This window comes from Chenopodium album, chromosome 1 (assembly GCF_948465745.1).
Source record: "Chenopodium album chromosome 1, dcCheAlbu1.1, whole genome shotgun sequence".
Lineage (NCBI taxonomy): Eukaryota > Viridiplantae > Streptophyta > Magnoliopsida > Caryophyllales > Amaranthaceae > Chenopodium > Chenopodium album.
In genome coordinates, this window is record NC_137834.1 from 4,054,143 (window position 1) to 4,074,658 (window position 20,516).

The 20,516-nt window shown below is 35.7% G+C and overlaps 2 protein-coding genes across 2 annotated transcripts; one reads left to right on the forward strand and one right to left on the reverse strand.

Moving 5' to 3' along the window:
- The first annotated feature begins 7,339 nt into the window (after positions 1 to 7,339).
- On the forward strand, positions 7,340 to 10,676 carry LOC145640376 (actin-11). The gene is made up of 5 exons (XM_081691669.1): positions 7,340 to 7,507; positions 8,460 to 8,529; positions 8,854 to 9,247; positions 9,667 to 10,280; positions 10,374 to 10,676. The coding sequence occupies exons 2-5, from the start codon at positions 8,470 to 8,472 to the stop codon at positions 10,437 to 10,439; spliced, it is 1,134 nt and encodes a 377-aa protein (XP_081547795.1). The 5' UTR covers positions 7,340 to 7,507; positions 8,460 to 8,469; the 3' UTR covers positions 10,440 to 10,676.
- Positions 10,677 to 10,944: 268 nt separating this feature from the next.
- Positions 10,945 to 19,771, reverse strand: LOC145634463 (ATP-dependent DNA helicase Q-like 5). The gene is made up of 19 exons (XM_081685917.1): positions 18,550 to 19,771; positions 18,407 to 18,460; positions 18,105 to 18,217; positions 17,801 to 18,016; positions 17,631 to 17,709; positions 17,289 to 17,342; positions 17,115 to 17,189; positions 16,969 to 17,022; positions 16,600 to 16,644; positions 16,417 to 16,511; positions 16,196 to 16,325; positions 15,906 to 16,004; positions 15,627 to 15,682; positions 15,440 to 15,542; positions 14,357 to 14,485; positions 13,518 to 13,687; positions 12,587 to 12,611; positions 12,379 to 12,491; positions 10,945 to 11,737 (listed from the first exon to the last, which is right to left on the reverse strand). Exons 1-19 carry the CDS (start codon positions 19,648 to 19,650, stop codon positions 11,650 to 11,652), a joined length of 2,799 nt encoding a protein of 932 aa, XP_081542043.1. The 5' UTR covers positions 19,651 to 19,771; the 3' UTR covers positions 10,945 to 11,649.
- Positions 19,772 to 20,516: the final 745 nt, after the last annotated feature.

Genomic DNA, 20,516 nt, shown 5'->3' on the forward strand with positions numbered 1-20,516 from the left:
ATGTCATGTGGCAACATGTTATTGGTTATTATTTAAATTGATTAATTATTATAAAAAAAAACTTAAAAAAAACCCACTTGCCACCAACGAGCCACCTTAGCCCAACCACCTCCCCACAACCGCCACCCAACCAGGTTCCTCACTCCCGGTGCCTAGACCCCTTCCTCACCGCACTGGTGCTGCCCATCCCCTAAGCCATGCTCCAGAACCACTATACCCCCTCCCTCCTCTTCAACTCTAAAACCCCTCTCCGATTTCCCACCTTAGCCAAACATTATAAACCACCCAAAACCCGTTCGCCAGCAGCCCAAGTCCCCTCCCCGACATCGACGCCGCCTACTTGAGCCAAAACTAGCATCCTAAAACCGTTAAACCCCAAAATCAAAACCTTATAAATCAAAAACTAGGGTTTCGATTTAGGGTTTTTATTTTTTATTTTGGGGTTCCGTTGAGGTGGTTCAGGGGAAGCGACAGTTTAGGTTCGCCAGCGCAGGGCCGGTGGTGGGGAGGGGGTTTCAAAGGAGAGAGAAGGGGGCGGTTTTAGGTTTGAGGAAAGGGTGGTTCAAGGGTTCCAGCAAGTGGGGTGTCAGATTGGCGGTGGCGCCGGCGCGGGGGTTTAGGCGAAATCCTCACCAGTAGGGACAAGTTGGCGGGCGGGAGTGGCGGGACTGGGCTGGTGGTTGGTGGGTTTTTATTTTTTATTTGTTTTATTTTTTTAATAATTAATTAAATATTTATTTTAAAATTAATTAAAATAATATAAATGACAACCTATCATAAGCTGCCACGTGGCAAATTAAGGCCCCGTTTTTTAGAGTTGTTCTGCTCTACTTTGCTCTCTACTCTATTTTCAAATAATAATTTATAATAACAATAATAATAATTACTAATATTAAAAATAATTATAATAATTATTAATTTAATAATAATAATTATTATTATTTTCAATAATAATAATTAATAATTCAAAATATTAAGAATTGATATTTAATAATATTATTAAGTAATAATTTCTAATAATTATAAAAAAAAATTCAAAAAAAAAATATAATAATAATAATAAATAATAATAATTTTTTTTGAAATAAAAATAATAACAATTTCTACTATTTACCTAGAATAATAATAACAACAGTTAATATTTTTTTTAGGGAATTGTAATAATAAATATTTTTTTTTTTTTTTTGTGGAAAAGCAATACTTAATATTTTATAATAATACTAAATAAATAATTTTATTTAATAATAATAACCAATATGATATAAAAAGAATAAAAAAAACTGCAAAAAAGTTGTGTGCTTTAAAATATGTGATAACAACGAAGATCAAAGCAACAATGAAGATGATAACAACGAAGATTAAAGCGACAATGAAGATGATAACAACGAAGATCAAAGCGACAATGAAGATGATGAAAATGACGATCATATGGAAGTAGATGGTTAATTCACCACGATGTTAAACTCTTATCTAATTATGTTTCTATTTTGATATGCGGTTGTAATAATTTGAAGATGTTAAACTATTATCTTTTATCTTTCTACTATTAACATATGTTAAATATGGTACACATTTATTTATGTTTTCACTAACCTAAATCAATTGTATATGCACTTAATAATAGTAATAATAATCATAATAAAATTAATAATGATAATAAATATAATAATAACAATAACAATAATATAATAATAATTTCTTGTAAATTGATTGACTTTGTAGGTTTTTTGATATTTATATAATAATAATAATAATAATAATAATAATAATAATAATAATAATAATAATAATAATAATAATAATAATAATAATAATAATAATAATAAATTAATAATAATAACAACAACAACAATAATAATGATGTCGAAATCTGCTATGCTCGGCTCGGCTTTGCTCTTTATCCTGAAATCTGCTCTGCTGAAATCTAATATGCTCTGCTGACCCCTGCTTTGCTCTGCCCAGGCCAGAAGCTCAAAAGAACAGGGCCTAAGCCTATTTTTTTTTGTAAAATTAGGGGCATATGGTGAATATGAAAATTTTCATGGGTATATGGTCAATAAAAAATAACTCAGGGCCATTTGGTGAAAAATCCATTTTCTTTTAATCATGGGTGTAAAAAACACATGTTTCAATGAAAATCTACAATACAATCAATATATAAAAGATAAAAACAAGGGAATATATATTTCCAAATTGTCAATTTTGTAAACCGATAAACAAGGATCTAAAGGGAGTACGTAGCTAAATCCATATCAATGACAGGAGAACAAACTATCAAATTTCGTTGGCATCATTAGCCAGTGTAGCTCCTTTTATATATAATAAAATAATACAGTAATTAAAAAAAGTGGTACTTATTACCATATTAAACTATGAAAGCCCTAATAAACCCATTGATGGACGACGCTAGGGTTTTGAAACATAGATATATAGTAACATTGAAAGTTCACTAATTCAATTAAAAAAAAAAAAATCATTACGTAGGATTCAAAATTATGTTAATAATATGTAATGAGTATCTTTATTTTTTTGTGAAATAATGCTATACTTATACTTGTATGTATATAGTGAAAAAACTTAAATGAACAAAGTAGACTTTGTTCACTTCATCTTATTTTTGTTAAACTAATTTACTTATTTTTAAATTAAATGAACTGTTATGATAATATCTAAATATGGATGACTATTATCCCATGTACATTATATATATCCAGTACTAGATGGAATATGAAATACAACGTAACAATCTTCCCTCATCTCTCTTTATTTTCTCTTCCATATTTAACACGTTATCAGCACCAATGCTAGTCAACTGAGTAGGATTACCAAACATTTTTCTAGAATCCCATATTATTATTATTATCATGTAAGTATGATCGTAGCCCATAACAATTATAATTTAACATTTATCTAATTTTGCATGCTTATTTATTGGAATATCAACATATATAATGAATACAGAGCATGATAAATAATTTAAGGTTCCATTCTTATTTTTCTCCATGCTAACGTTCTCATCTTCTATTTCGTTCTTATTTATGCATGACTTGTATCAGGATTATTTATGCATGATTATAACGTTTAGTACATATTTTGGATACTATTTATATATACTTATCTTTTAATATTATTTTGTATAGTGAAAAATGTCGAACCTTGCCAAGCTCGAATTTGTGGCCCTTGATATTACCGGAAAGAATTATTTATCATGGGTGTTAGATGCTGAAATACACCTAGATGCTAAAGGGCTTGGTGAAACAATAAAAGAGGCTAATAAGGCAACACCTCAAGATAAGGCTAAAGCCATGATTTTTCTTCGCCATCACCTCCATGAAGGGCTCAAAAATGAATATTTAACTGTGAAAGACCCACAAATCCTTTGGAGTAATCTAAAAGAAAGGTATGACCACCAAAAAACAGTGATACTCCCTAGAGCTCGTTATGAATGGGTGAATTTGAGATTGCAAGATTTTAAATCTGTTAGTGAATATAACTCAGATATGTTTAAAATAACTTTTCAATTGAAATTATGTGGAGAAAATATTACTGATGCAGAAATGCTTGAAAAGACATACTCCACTTTGCATGCTAATAATATTGTCCTGCAGACACAATATAGAGAAAAAGGTTTTAAAAAATATTCTGTATTAATATCTTGTCTTCTTGTGGCTGAGCAAAATAACGAGCTGTTAATAAAAAATCATGGATCACGTCCTACTGGCTCTACTCCATTCCCTGAAGCGAATGTGACAACCCATAACGGGAAAGAAACTAAAAACAGAGACCATTCCAGCAGTAGTGGCCGAGGTAGAGGTCGTGGTCGTGGCCAATGGCGCGGCCGGGGTCGTGGACGTGGATATGGTAGAGGTCGTGGAGGTCATTTCACAAACTCACATTCCCACCAGAAGTGGGAACGTAGGGATGAAGGTCATTGGTCTCGGGTTTGTAGAACTCCAAAGCATCTTATTGAACTTTACCAAGAATCATTGAAGAAAGGAAAGAAAGTTGAGGCAAACCTTGTTCTTGAAGATGGTGAAGGTGATTTTGATTTTGGCAATGCCAATCAATTTGATGTTGGTGATTTCCTTACTTCCCCGAAAGGGAATAATTTTGATTTTGGCAGTACAACTCATTTAGAAGTTGCCGATTTCTTCACTGCCCCAGAAGGGAATAATTAAAATTATATTGTTTTATGTTAGTTTTAAGTATTAGACTTATTTTTGCTTATTCTAGTGATTTATTTAAGTTTATTTCTTTCGTTGTAATAAGGATTTTTGCTTTATAAATTTATGAACTATTTAAGTGTTTTTATTGATTTATTTGTTTTATCATCTTTATTTTTATGCTTAATATTTTGACATGTATTTTATTTCATGAAGAACATGGATATTACTCAAGTTCAATTTGCTATGAATGGTGAAGAATTATGTCTTGCTGACAGTGCAACTACACATACAATACTTAAAAATAAAAATATTTCTCTCATTTGATGATGAAAAGGATTAATGTAAGTACCATATCGGGTAGTACAAATATCATTGAGGGCTCCGGAAGAGCCACTATAAAGTTGCCTTGGGGAACTGAAATTAAAATAATTGATGCTTTATACTCCCCATTGTCTCAGAGAAATTTATTAAGTTTTAAGGATATTCGCAACAATGGTTATCATATTGAGACAATCAATGAAGAAAATAACGAATTCCTTCAAATCACAAATATAAATCAAGGCTCAAAACATGTTTTGGAGAAACTACCAACATTCTCTAGTGGTTTGTACTACACAAAAATCAATGCTATTGAAGCTCATGCTATAGTAAACCAGAAGTTTACCGATGATTTTGTTGTTTGGCATGACCGGTTAGGCCATCCCGGTTCAATAATGATGCGAAAAATAATTACGAATTCATGTGGACATTCTTTGAAGAGCCAGCAGATTCTTCATAATAATTTTTCATGTGTTGCACCATCACCAGCAGATTCTTCGGAAGGCAAGTTGATTATTCGCCCATCACCAGCTAAAATTAATTTTGAATCAATTAGTTTTCTGGAACGTATACAAGGAGATATTTGTAGGCCCATACATCCCCCATGTGGACCATTTAGATATTTTATGGTTTTAATTGATGCATCAACTAGATGGTCACATGTGTCTTTGTTATCAACTCGTAACCTGGCGTTTGCGAGATTACTTGCCCAATTGATTAAGTTACGGGCACATTTTCCAGATACTCCCATTAAGACTATTCGGCTTGACAATGCTGGTGAATTTACATCTCAAGCTTTTAATGATTATTGCATGTCCATTGGGATAAATGTTGAACATCCTGTAGCACATGTTCATACACAAAACGGTCTGGCAGAGACATTAATAAAACGTATTCAGTTAATTGCTAGACCATTGCTTATGAAATCCAATCTCCCAATTTCTGCTTGGGGACATGCTATATTACATGCAACAACACTAATTCGCATTAGGCCAACAAGTTATCACAAGTTCTCCTCATTACAATTGGTTTATGGTCAGGAACCAAATATTTCCCATCTAAGAATTTTTGGATGTGCGGTTTATGTTCCAATAGCTCCACCACAACGCACTAAGATGGGTCCTCAAAGGAGGTTGGGGATATATGTTGGGATATATGTTGGGTTTGAATCCCCGTCAATAATTAAATATCTTGAGCCTACAACAGGGGGTTTATTTACGGCTCGTTTTGCAGATTGTCATTTTAACGAGTCACATTTCCCAACATTAGGGGGAGAAAAGAGAGAGCTGGAAAATGAAATTAAATGGAATGAATTATCATTATCCTATCTTGATCCTCGAACTAAACAATGTGAACTGGAAGTTCAAAAGATAATTCATTTACAAAGTTTAGCGAATCAATTGCCAGACTCGTTTGCTGACCCAAAAAGAGTGACCAAGTCACATATTTCAGCTGTTAATGCTCCATTTAAAATAGATGTCCCGGAAGTAATGAAGTAAAGAAGGCTAATAATAACAATAATGATAATAATAATAATAGTTTTTCTTGAAAACAATAATTTTTTTTTTTTTTTTTTTTGAGGCCACAATAATTTGAAAATTACAATAATTGTACTATGTTTCAAAATAAAATCTTGATAATGATTACTATGTAATTAGTAGTAAAATAAGTTATCTAATCTTGTCCAGTTTACTCGAAATGTGATATAAGTTGATGTGATTTGATCATATATTATATACTTGTATAAGACTTTATATGAAATTATGTTTTCCAATGAAATGTACTCCTAATAATTTTCATACTCATGTATTCTAATTTTTATGATTTGAATCGATGATCCAAATACTTTATAATAAAAAAAGGGAGGTGTTAAATACCGCCATTCAAAATGATCAAAACCGCCAACATTTAGTGTGAATTGACAACCATACCCTTAGTATTTCACCACCATCTTCCCTCTTGCCACCAATCACGAACACCTTGACACCACCTCCCCAATTGACGACTAACACCACCACCACACTGACCGGCGATGACGACCACCACCACACCACCTTGCCGGCGACCCACCACATCCCCCTCAAAGATGACCCACCACTTTCCCTCTTTGGCGGAGAGGTGGTGGTTTTTTTTTCTAGCAACCGTACCAACCGGAGCTCAAAACCGGTTACCGGGCACGATAACCGATTTTGGGACTCCGGTTACCATGGAATCGGTTAAGGTGCACGATACCAAAGCCCAAAACCAGTTACCGTGCGCGGTAACCGGAGCCCAAAATCGGTTACCGTGGACGATAACCGGAGCCCAAAACCGGTTAGCGTGCACGATAATCGGTTTTGGGCTCCGGTTATCGCTCACGGTAACCGATTTTGGGCTCCGGTTACCGCGGTTGCCTGAAATAAAAAAAATATATTAAACCACCACCTTCCCGCTGGCGAGGGAAGGTGGTGGGTCATCATAGAGGAGGGTATGGTGGGTAGCCGATCAGGGTGGTGGTGGTCATCGCCGATCAGAAGGGGTTGTGGGTCGCCGGGAGGATAAGGGGTGGTGAAGTAATAAGGGTACGATTGTCCATTCACACCGAATGTTGGCGGTGGTGATCATTTTTATTGGCGGTGTTTAGCAATTCACTAAAAGAATTTATATAATAAGGTGAAGTAATGATTTTTTTTTTAAAAAATTTTTATAAAAAATTATTGGGTCTTTAGTAGTTATTACCATATCCATAAACACATTTTTTTTCAAATGGCCTAAATTGCATATTATTATTAGAAAGATATTGTCGAAATTTTATTAATATCAAAAATTTTTAAAAAATGTTTATTTATTTAAATTTGTATTATTAGTATAGTTGGGTCGACGTGCTTGGCCACTCGTGAAATTTGCAAATTCAAAGGTTCTCCGGTTCTCTCTCTCTCCCTCACACTCCCACATTCCATCATTCTTCTCTCTCCAATTTTTAGGGTTTTTTCTTCATCAATCTTCTCATTCTTTTTCACATTTTCTCTTGTTCTTTATCTCTGGTAATCCCCTTTTCCTTTTAAGCTTCATTTCTCTAATTTCTGCACCATTTTCCGGTTTGAATTCTGGGTTTTTATAGATTGTTTATTAGAGTTTTAATCATTATGGGATTGCATTTTGTGTTTAGTTTCATAAATGTGGTATCTTTTTGCTTGATTACGTCACATTGAATATATAATTTGTTTATAATTTGTGTGGTGTGGTTGAATTTGGTGCAAAATTGCTTTAACTGGGTTGAATGTTTGATCTAATTTGGATTTCAGTTTGTATGTAAATGAATTTTGATGTAGGATTTAATCTATGATTGTGATATTAAAACCCAACTAACCCAAATGCTGGTCTGAAAGTCCTTAAGATCTTTAAAATTTCTCTATGATATGCATTTTAAGCATGTTGTGGTGTTAATTTTCAATTTAATTCTCCCATAATATGATCCACATTTGGGTGGTTTGTTTTATTGCGACAGTATTTCACTATTTTGATATCAATTTTATTAATGAACCCGGATCCTGGATCGTTTAACGCAATGACTTGTGAATTATTGTTTTGGTCACTACTCTTCCTTTCCTCTTTAAAAGGGCACATTTGGTTTGAGCTTGTTAGAGGTTATTTTTAAAGGAATATCAATTACCCTTGATAGTTTTTACAAATGTTGAGGAGAAGCATCTTTTCATGATACTAGTTGTCTGATTCTAAAATTGAAGGAGTAATATGGTAAAATTTATAATTAAACATATGAGATATGAAGAGTGATCTATAAAACTTAGATGTAGGTAGTATTCTTATTAGTATATTGTGGACAATTCTTGTTGTTGAGAACTTAAATACATTTGGATTGTTAACATTATTGTTTGTAAAACAGAATTGGATATGTTTTAAAATTCTGATTTTTTGTTAGAAAACTTAAATTTGCCATCGAGGATATTTATTAGACCTTTATATGTCTTTGATCAGATAATTGAAGATGGCAGATGGTGAGGATATTCAGCCCCTTGTTTGTGACAATGGAACTGGAATGGTTAAGGTAAATTCTTTTCTATGAATGAGCTACACCTGTGCTTTCATGAACGGAGGCTCTTAGTGTGCTATTTATTTATTTATGACGACAACTATTTCATGGCATGGTTAAGTATGAGGGGTGGACTGTGGACTTTGCCATGTTAAAAGATTTTATTGGCTTGATTGGATATGTTAGTTTTAGGATAGGAAATTAAGCAGTACACCCTGTCATCCGTGTACTTTGGTCAGGGACTTGCAGCGGTGGTTCTTTGGTATAAATGTCTTTAACTGTGCCGTCCATTTGTATTTCTATTCATTTGCAATTCATTCATCTAAATACTCAATGTAGGCTGGATTTGCTGGGGATGATGCTCCAAGAGCTGTGTTCCCTAGCATTGTTGGCCGCCCCCGTCACACTGGTGTGATGGTTGGCATGGGCCAAAAAGATGCATATGTGGGGGACGAAGCTCAATCAAAGCGTGGAATTTTGACCCTGAAATATCCAATTGAGCATGGTATAGTCAGCAACTGGGATGACATGGAAAAGATATGGCATCATACCTTCTATAACGAGCTCCGTGTTGCTCCAGAAGAGCACCCTGTTCTCCTCACTGAAGCCCCTCTCAATCCTAAGGCTAATCGTGAAAAGATGACTCAAATCATGTTCGAGACTTTCAATGCTCCTGCTATGTATGTTGCAATTCAGGCTGTTCTTTCACTGTATGCTAGTGGTCGTACAACTGGTAAGAACCCTGTATGATCTAAGCTTTACTTTTAAATTAGCTTCAGTCTTTTGAAAGGTTACCTTTTATTTGTGTTGCTTCTAATAGATGATGCTTTTTTGGGGTATCAGGCCATTTATCTGGATAAGTTGATAGTTGGATTAGGAAGCCACTATGGATAGATTCTGATTGATATTGTAGTTTGTATGTAGAAAGGTCCTCTAAAAAAAGTATGTTCTGTTGGACCATTTTTTCCAATTTTGGCCCTTTGCTGCCAGCCGCCGATATAGGCCTAGGAGTATCATGTATTTTCCTCCCCTTCCCATCAAAATGAAAAACTTTGTTCTTAATGACTTGGTCATTGATTAAGTTTACTCTTTATGCTCTTTTCTATAGATATTGATTTGATGCCAAATTATTTACTGTGTATGTTATTGCAGGTATTGTGCTGGATTCTGGAGATGGTGTCAGCCACACAGTGCCCATCTATGAAGGGTATGCTCTCCCGCATGCCATTCTTCGTCTTGACCTTGCTGGCCGAGATCTGACAGACTACATGATGAAGATTCTGACTGAACGTGGTTACTCTTTCACCACCTCAGCTGAGCGAGAAATTGTGAGGGACATGAAAGAAAAGCTTGCTTATATTGCCCTTGACTATGAGCAGGAGATGGAGACTGCAAAAACTAGCTCTGCTGTTGAGAAGAGTTATGAGCTTCCTGATGGGCAGGTGATTACTATTGGTGGTGAGAGATTCAGATGTCCTGAGGTCCTTTTCCAACCATCTTTCATTGGAATGGAAGCAGCTGGTATCCATGAAACCACCTATAATTCGATCATGAAATGTGATGTGGATATCAGGAAAGACTTGTATGGAAACATTGTACTCAGTGGTGGTACCACCATGTTCCCTGGTATTGCCGATAGAATGAGCAAGGAAATCACTGCACTAGCTCCAAGCAGCATGAAAATCAAGGTTGTGGCACCACCTGAGAGAAAATACAGTGTTTGGATCGGTGGGTCTATCTTGGCATCTCTGAGCACCTTCCAGCAGGTTTTTTTCTTTGTTTTGATCTTTTCAATCATTGTGAAATCTGAATCTTGCTTTTGGAATTTTGACATTTGCCTGTTTTTCCTGCAACTACAGATGTGGATTGCAAAGGCCGAGTATGATGAATCTGGTCCATCAATCGTGCATAGGAAGTGCTTCTAACTTCACCGTCAAAGATAAAGGTTGAAGTGAGAAACCATTGCCGTTTGTTTGGAAGAGGGGGTGTGCCTTGCACCTGATTTTGATTGGCGAGCCAAATTAGTTTGATTATTTAGTTGTTATTCTATTGTTTAGTTATCTTTTGGGACAAGTATCTTGAACGTGCAAGAAAAGTAATTTATATAAATTCATTTTCTAAACCTCTTGCTTTTCTGGTTTAATTTTACACCATCAGATAGTGTATTATGAGTATTCCTTGAAGCCGATTTTGCTATTCCACATTGACTTAGGCTTTGAAACAGACTCTTTTGCTGCCCTAATGAACTTATAACAAATCGCACGAACGGTAATCATGCTGATCTTAAAATTTGAAATAAATTTGTTTGAAAAGTTAAAGTACTCGGCGAAATTTTAAAACTCAAATCATATACTGCTGCAAATCAAGTTCCCTAAACTACTTGAAATTGGACAAGGTAACAACACCAAACAATTTAATCAAACAAAAACGAGAATAAAAGTATTTAATGTAGATAAAATCTCCTGGTTAAGGTGCGAAAAACATAACTGTTTCAATATCAACAAGTGTGTTACATAAGCCTAGTTAAACACCAATAACTCATACTCCGTATAATACTTTTAATCTATTACTATTGAGCATCACCATGGTAATAGACACAAGCTAAAAACATTTTACTTGTGGATTGCATTATCCATCATAGGAGGATACACTACAAGATGAACTCCCATCTTCCCTGGCTTGAGGTGCACCCCAATTATTCTTCGTCATAGAGGTTTTGGAAGTTCAAATCCTACTTCTGCTAGGTGACTACGAAAGTTTAACTTACCAAAAACTGACACTATTTTACTAATACAAACTATGGGGTGTAAAACAAGGCTCTCTGCTGCTGTATTTGTCAGAAGCTTTGAATCCTGCTGCCTTCTGTAATGCTAATGTACAGGGGGACTGACGTCGTACCTCTATTAAAGTATTGATCGATCATACTGCTGCACACTTATCATGGAACTGATCACTGACATGGTTCCTGCCCCTACACTTCATTTGTAGTCTTGATCTCAATGGATGGACAGTATAAAACTGTACATGACAATTTCGGAATAAGATTATGTGCAATCATGCCACAAGAGTCCAGATGTTTGATCTTGTACCAGCAGAATCATCCAGATCTATTTTGTCAAACCTATGTGACAACATCTATGTTCCGTCCTTCCCTACAAAATTAATGAGCTCCAGTTTTGCTGCTTCCATTACTGCATTAAAGTCTACATTTGTATATCTTCCCCTGCAACCCAAAAATGATAAGCAGCTTAAGATTTATAATAAATTATTATGCGGCTCTTTAAGGCACCATTGCTAGCATAGCCAACCAACTCTTCCCCCCCCCCCCCCCCCCCCCCCCAAGTTGCTTCGTATTTTTAAATCAAAAGTAATGGTCTATATTATTCTATTCAGTCTAGATGGGAGCACAATATGAAACTTATGAAAAAAACGAACAAAGTAAAAATTATCGTAAATTGACCTATTAGGTGTATAAAAGAGGGCAGTGTTCTCCAAGTTTACAGAATATAAAGAGTTGCTAGAGTCAGAGTGTGAGGCTTCAGGGTAAAAGTTCACAGGAATCAGACAGAGAGAAAAGGAACAAAAAAATAGTAACAAATTAGCTAATAACCTAATGCTCAGCCACCTTATGAACATTTTAAGGCCACATTGTTGGTTTACTGACTCAGGGTAATAGCTACATTGTCGTCAGAGGGTTCTTACTTGGAGTAACATATCTTTTCTAATAAAACCATGATTCCACTTAATGATAATTGAACCCATGCAATTACATTCTTAGCTCCGCCACTGGAAAATGGAGACCAGTAAGACTGAGGGAAATTCCTAGATTTTTTGAGGCATGGATTTGCAAACAGTAATGCTTACCAGAAATGAGTCTTTGACCAGTTTGAAGAAGGATAAGCTGGGCTAGCAATGCCATGCATTATTCTAGCAACTGCACGTGGGGTGAATTTGGTTCCTGAGCCTTGTAGAAAGACCTATTTTGCCAATTTACCAAAGGTAGAATAAAGTTCAAAAGACAGATAGTTGCCTTAAACACCAAAAAAATTTAAAGTACCAAACTGATTGTTACCTTAATATCTGCTCGAAGAAATGGGCTGCACAAATTTACATTGCTGATCAGTATATATATCAAAAAGTACTAAAATAACAAGACTTTCTGTGCTTTCGGGGAAGTTTCTAGTTTTAGGCAAAGCAACTAGGCATTTAAACATCTTACTTGAAGATTTGTATTACAAAATCTGATTTGCAAGGATCAATTATACTAATTTAAGTCTGACAATTCAGCTAAAATTAAATCTGCCGACAATAGTTACAAGTTTCAAATCACATTTAATTTGATTAGACAAAATCTTGAACCAGCACAGGTGAATAAATGCAAGTTTAAAAAAGCAGAATATTTAGCTGTTAGGCAGATTATCTCCATACAGAATAACCTGGATTAAAATACATTTAGGTTAAAAATAAGTTGGAAGCAATCCAGCTGTATATTCATGTACGTATAATATGCTCACAACATACATAAAATTTCGAGTCTTCAGCAATTTAATTAAGAAAAAATAGCACTGGAAGACTGAGTAAGATATAAATCTGATAGGGACTCAAGATAACTAGATGATGAAAGGAGGGAATATCTTATACATAGTGGATGCCAAATATCAAGTGATGCTGCATTGCTGCAACCAGCTATTTGGCTCTTATTCCAAGTTATTGAAACATCAATTATCCTGACTACTAGTCCATCAACATATACCAAAGGCATATTCAGCTATACCAAGATTCGGCAAAAAGTTATTAAGTGGTCTTCTAGCAGAGTAAAGTGAATCAGAGGAGGATTAAGACTTAACAAAGATGATAATCATTATATACAGCTCTTATAAAAGCTAATTCTGTGGCTTCTACATACAAAAAAGATGACACAATCATTAATCATACACTATGTTATTTTCCATCTTTGGCTTAACTATTAATGGTAGGATATACTACAATAAAATCGTATATACCTGTTTTGCTTGATCTTTGTGGGATATACACTGAGATTTTCTTCAGTAAAGTATTCTAAAATCATCCTCTGCAAACATGTTGTGTGCTGGACGACATCACAGCCATGTGCCCTTTCACATGAATTTACAGCAAAGGTTGCAGAATTGAACATCACATCTAATTTGCGGACCTATTTATCAGAAAAATGCAAATTATATGTAAAACATATATTAATAACTGGAAATTTTAATATTTTTCAATGGATTGATCACTGATGCAGGAACAATTATTTTTACCAAGGAGTTAAGCTGCACGGGGAATAGTATTAAACCTCCACATTCCCCACCCCCACCCCCCATCCTTCTAAAGAGAAGGAAACTATTAATCAAGTAAACACTTTCCTGTACGGTTTCATTTTACAACTCTGTTGGTGTATGCCATCATGTAGCACTTTTAAGAGCAGTTTTTTGTCCTAAAAAGTAAAAACTAGTGGAATTTAAAATATACAAGTCACAAAAATGTAAAATATAACCAGAGCAAGTCTGTCTTTACCGTGTAGGCAGGGATGTAAAAAAGCTGCAGCTTTAAAGATTGATAACTAGGTAAGTAGGTATATAGTATATACTTGCAAGAAAGAAGAAATCAAACAGCAAGTTTAATGATGCAAGTTTCCAAGCTCAAAACAAACCATTAGCATCTTGAGTTATCCCTGTAGGTTAAAGAGATGGGACTACTCTCTCTCTCTCCCTCTCTTTTTTTGGAAGGAGGGGGGGGGGGGGGGGGGGGGGGGAATGAAAAACCTTAGATATAATAAAAAATAACATAAAAAGAAGAGTACAACAGATAGTATTGCAAATACCTTACAACATTCAATTTCTGACAGCCATTTGGTCATCTGGGTTGCCAGAGAGCACAAGTCCTCAGGAACATGCATAATGATGTAGCAGTACCCAGGATCCTTCAATTCATATGTTATTTCTCCCATAGACTGAAATGCAACAAAGACTAACTTATTACCTCAGACAATAATTTGTGTTTTGGAATTTGAATACAACTTTAGTCACATAGTTTTTGATAAAAACTGTAATAACCCATTGCAATCCACCGTGGATGGTTTTAATAGTTAGCTAAACCCCACCCAATCAATCGGAAATGATTGTAATAGTCAACTGACAGCTAGTGTGACTTAGTAAAATCTCTACACATGCCTGTTTTGCTGCTTTGGGATGACTTTAAATCTTTGTTTCCAATCCAAGTAATGACTGAAGGCTTGGTGATTCTTGCATACATATTTGTGTCATGGTCTCCGTAAATTGAAAGTTTAAAAAAGCTAAAAGCTTATTTAACTCTGCAGCTTTATAATTTCTGAACTATACTTTTCTTAATTAATTGGCTTTTCACTTGATTTATGACATTCAGATTCGATAACCAAGTATCAGATATGGACATGTATCCAAGAACTAATATCTACACTTAATAAAGTTTTTGAATCCTTTCCACTCAAAATAAAATGTTTACATTGATATTGCAAAATAAAGAGACTAAGTAACACAGCTTTCACTGTAAGTTGTTCTAAAGGTTCTATGTTCATAACTTCACATACACTTCAATTAATGAGCCAAAAAATATATGACTATCACCCAAATAAAACCATTAGCCTGGCACAAAACACAAAGCTTCTCCCAGTAACAAGACTAATAACAAATTCAAGCAGCTACCCTTGCTATTGCAGAAAGTTATTTGTGTTGGCCCCCAGATAGAAATCTATTAGTTGTTGCTGCTTCTTAATAAAAAGGAATGAAGTAGAGATAAGTTAAAAACTATGCAGTTCAGTACAAACCAAAGATAAAATATTCCCAGTTGACTATCTACATTTGCTTAAAATAGACTGTCAACAGCATATTTACCATTAAAAATAAAAATAGGGAAATTGCATCCAGACCTTGAGATTTTGCAGCTGATTCAGAAATTCCACTGCTGTATGACCAATAGCATTTGCCACAGTGGGAATGTCAAACACATGTAGCCCATGCTTAGTGTCAGACCTGAAAATATTACAGCATTGAGTACAAATTCACGAGCAAAAAAATGAAATAAGCCATTTTTTTTTTCTAGTAAATAGAGCATACTTGTTCAAAATTCCTCCAATTAGAGGGTATTTGGCAGCTAATTCCATAGGAGGAGTCTGCATTGACACAAGCACACAATATACAGATGTCAATTGTCAAGAAAATATATAATATACAGATGCTAATTCCATAGGAAGAGTCTGTATGAACTATGACAAGATTGATCACCAGTATGGTGCTCTTGTTACTCAAACTAACATGTCATGATTTCTTTTCACTGGACACAAATCCGGGTAAGCGAACTAAGGCAACACTACAAGCTAAGAGACTAGAATCAACCTTATGAAAATTCAAGCTGCAAGTAACATTCATTTGTGGTAGAAGAAGCAAGTACTGAACTTCACCTAATTCCAATTGCGTTAAAATTGTTAGAATCACCTGAAATATTCAGCAGCAAACCACTCAAATCATCTGTCAAATAGTACTAAACAAAGGACAATGGTTTTTACATTTATAGCCCTCATAAGCAAACCCACAACTCTAGCAAGATGGTCAAATTGAACAGTCAGATGGGTTTCCTTTTGTGTATTATAAAATAAATTAAAATGAGGTAGAAGGAAGGAACATACATCTTCTTTGATGTCAAATCTACGAGATGCAGATTCTTTGACCAGTGAATGAATTTTTCCGTTCGGTCTTGTATCATGGTTAAAAATTTCACAAAGAAGTTTATTTACAGCATATTCATCCACACCATCACTGCCATATGAAGAATATTATCAAATAAATAACACTTCCTCTTATAATTTGGAAGAATTAATAATGATCACCTATAGCATAATGACAACACCTGTACATAAGACTGCGCAGCCTAAAATAACTGGAGTCATCAAAGAGGAGATGACAATATGATAACCTCCCATCACGTCCAGCACGTCCGATCTCCTAAATAAGCAATATGAGTATCATCAGTATTTGCAAGTTGCATTGACACTTTTGACAGTAGCACTACTGGTAGAGCAAAAGAAAACACCTGAACATACTCTTCCAAGCTTTCTGGCAGACTGTAATGAATGACCTGAAACAGAAACGAACCTCTAAAAGTCATCCTGATGAACACAAAGGGGTTCCCAAAATAAGACTTTCTTTGTTTCAGGATTGTTTTTCCAATGCTCTGTTTCTCTCCAGAAAACACTTCATGTCATCGTGTTATGTTAACTAGAATACACAGGACTCTCTTATAAAATTATAATCACAATACTAATAGGTCAGCCTAATGAACACAATACACTTGCATGACCATAACACTATCATTTGAATTACTCCCTTGTATTTTGTTCTGGATACAGTACTGAAACATTAGGTAAATAAATAGAGTAGTTCATAAGTGAGACTTTCTTACAGCTCCAACATCACTTTTGTCAAGCCCCATCCCAAATGCCACAGTTGCAACAACCTAGCATTAAAATAAAACAGATAATATAAGCCTAGATGAACTAAATGACAAGACTACAACCATTGAAATAATGTCGGCAAATGATATGTTACCACTCTGAGCTTGTTGGAACAAAATAATGCTTGGACACGACTACGATCTTTTGCCAGCATGCCACTGTGATAACTCTAAAAAGTTATCAAATATGTACTAGTCACTTATTAGTTTTTACAAAAAAGAATCCAGTATAAGTTGAAGTGAATGGACTAACCGATTTTTCTACTCACCATTGCACGAATATTGTAATCACTTAAGTATTTACTGATCATGTCCGTCTCCAACTGCACCAGGAGAGAGAGAGAGAGAGAGGGGGGGGGGGGGGGGGCGGGAGACAGAATGTCAAGATACATGTTTTCTAAAGAACAAGGAACACATGCTTGTCTATTTAATGAATACCCATTATAAATGCAGGCATGCAGCAGAATTTGCTATGATAAGACAGATACATTTCATGAAGTAAGCTAAAACTTCAAGCCATTTTAACACACTAGGAGATGCTCTTTAGTAGTCAGTAGTATCTGGTATAAGCTTTATCATCATCAAAAATATGAGATAGCGTTACCAAGTACCTGAAATTTGCAGTAAATTATGATGCTCTTGAGTTCAGAATATGGCGATGACTTGATTATTGCAATCAAATCTTTAATCCTGCCCAGCCAGCACAATGACACATGTTACACATTATACAACTGTTGATCAGGTAAAGTACGCAATATTAGAGGCATTGCGATATACATACTTGCTATTTCCACATAGAGACACAGACAACTGCAAATTGTTCCTAAGCTGATGAGTCTTCACCAGATTACATGAGGAAATGTCCAAAGCATGCATTACTGCATCCAGTGTTTTCTTCGTTGCTGTTGCGGTCATTGCCAGTATGCATCCAGCTTTCAGTTGATCACAGAGTACAGACGCCCTTAGCCTCATGTATGAAGGCCGAAAATTGTGGGACCTGAGGTAGCACATGTCAGAGAAATGAGCTGCAAATTTATTAAGTAAATATCAAACAACAAAGAATAAGGAATCCTTAAGCCACTGACCATTCAGATACACAATGAGCTTCATCAATCACTATAAGTGATATCAATGAGCAAGAGGAAATGATTGACATGAACTCTTCATTCAGAAACCTCTCTGGTGAAACAAAAAGCACCTGAATTATACCAAAGAACAGCTTTAGCTGCTACTCATATCATAATAGAGTGAACATACTAAGCTGACTTATTAACTCTAGCCATCTTTACACACTCCATCAGTTCGAAATAAGATGAATCCAAAGTTTTAGACAACAGTCTCAAAACACATCAAATGAAAGTCTTTTACTGCAATTTGAAATATTTACCTTTATGCTTCCTTCTTTTAACAGGTTTAGAGTCTCGGAAGCCTCCTCCCACGACTAAAACATACAAGTATAATACATCAACCAATTAGCAAAACATCGAACAATATACAAACAAATTACCAAAATAAGGGAGAGATAACTACCTGACTACTACTTAAGAAAGCACCATTCACAACATTAGGAAGCTGTCTTAATTGATCAATCATCAAAGCCACTAAGGGGCTTATCACAAGTGTAATCCCGGGAAAAACAATTGCTGGCAGCTGATAACACAGTGATTTACCAGCACCAGTAGGCAAAACCAACATAGTGGATTGCCCTGAAAGCACCATCTTAATAGCTTCCAACTGCCCATCTCGAAACGAATCATAACCATGTGTAAGCTTCAATAAGCTCACCAAATTCTCATCGGTCGCCTCGTTTCTAACATCTAAAACAGCTTTCTTAATCAATTCAGCTTCAGTACTTGACATTTCACTCTCCCCCTTTACCTGCTTCCCATTTTCCAACCCCAAACCTTCTTCATCATTATTTTCAACACCATTTTTCGCCCCGAATCCTCTCTTACTCCTTTTATAATAATTACTTCTTCTTGTTGAGCTAAAATTCCTATTTCTCCCCTTAAATTTGAACTTCTTATTACCATACCCATTAATATTTAACCTCACAAAATTCCCTTCACCACCACTTTTAGGCTTTTTTGCAGGCAATATACTAGAACTAGACTCACTCCTAGACCCACATCCAATCAAATTCGACGGTTTCCTAACTACCCTTTTCTTCAAACTACCTAAACTAATACCATCATCTTCACAATTAACCTCAAAATCGGGTTTCGGACCCACCCCAGATGGCAAAATTGGATCCTTTTCACTACTATCATCAAAATTAAGAGAATTCTTCTGAAATTTTGTGAAAGAATTAGACTTAGAAAAGGAACAAAAACCAGCCCTAATTGAATTGGGCCCAGAAATTTCGGGATTATTGAAAGTGGGTTTTTTAATTGGGAGAGAGAAAGATGGGAGGAGGGTGGAATCGGAAGATTGGCGAACTGAGTGTTGGATTTGAGTAGGTTTTTGCGGGAATTTTGAGGAATTTGAAGAGGGTTTTTGCTGGGTTTTTGGGGGCTTTTGCTTGACATTTGAGATGGGTTTATTGGGAAATTTCTGAGGAGGAGAAGGTGTTAAATTTCTGGGTGGAGTTGCAGAAATGTGAGAGCCATCAGAATCGCTATCTGAATCCATGAAAGTTGAAGATTTGAGTGAGGAAGAAGATGAATAAACTGTTTATTTTGCAGATAGTTGGGATTTTTCTATGGAGTTAGCAACGCCATTCTTCTATATTGCATTTTCCCGCCAAAAATGTTTACATCTTTTTTTTTGAGTCGGTAAGGAGAAGTGTTACACTTGTTTTGGGTCCAAATTTTTCACAAGTCAATTTATCTAAGTTAAACCCCGTGAAAGCAGAGAAAAAGGGCAAAATCAATGTGGATTATATTGCTAAACACCGCCAACAAAAACGATACCATTGCCAACAATTGGTGTGAAATTGTGAATGGATAATCGTACCCTTACCACTTCACCACCCCTTATCCTCCCGGCGACCCACAACCCCTTCCAATCGGTGATGACCACCACCACCCTTACCGGCGACCCACCACACCCTCCTCTATGACTATCCACCACCTCCCCTTGCCGGCGGGAAGATAGTGGTTTAACATTTTTTTTTTTTATTTCAGACAACCCCGATAACCGGAGCCCAAAATCGGTAACTGGTTACTGTGCACCTTAACCGATTTTATGGTAACCGGAGCCCAAAACTGCTCATCGTGCCCGGTAACTGGTTTTGGGCTCCGGTTGGTACGATTGCCAAAAAAAAAAAAAAAAAAAAAAAACCTCGTCTTTGAGGGGGAGGTGGTGGGTCGCCGGTCAGGGTGGTGGTGGTGGTGGTGATAGTCGTCAATTGGGGTGGTGGTGTCAAGGTGTTAGTGATTGGTGGCAAGAGGGAATATAGTGGTGAAATACTAAGGGTATGGTTGTCCATTCACACTAAATCTTGGTTTTTTATCATTTTGGATGGCGATATTTAACACCCCCCATACTAAGGAACA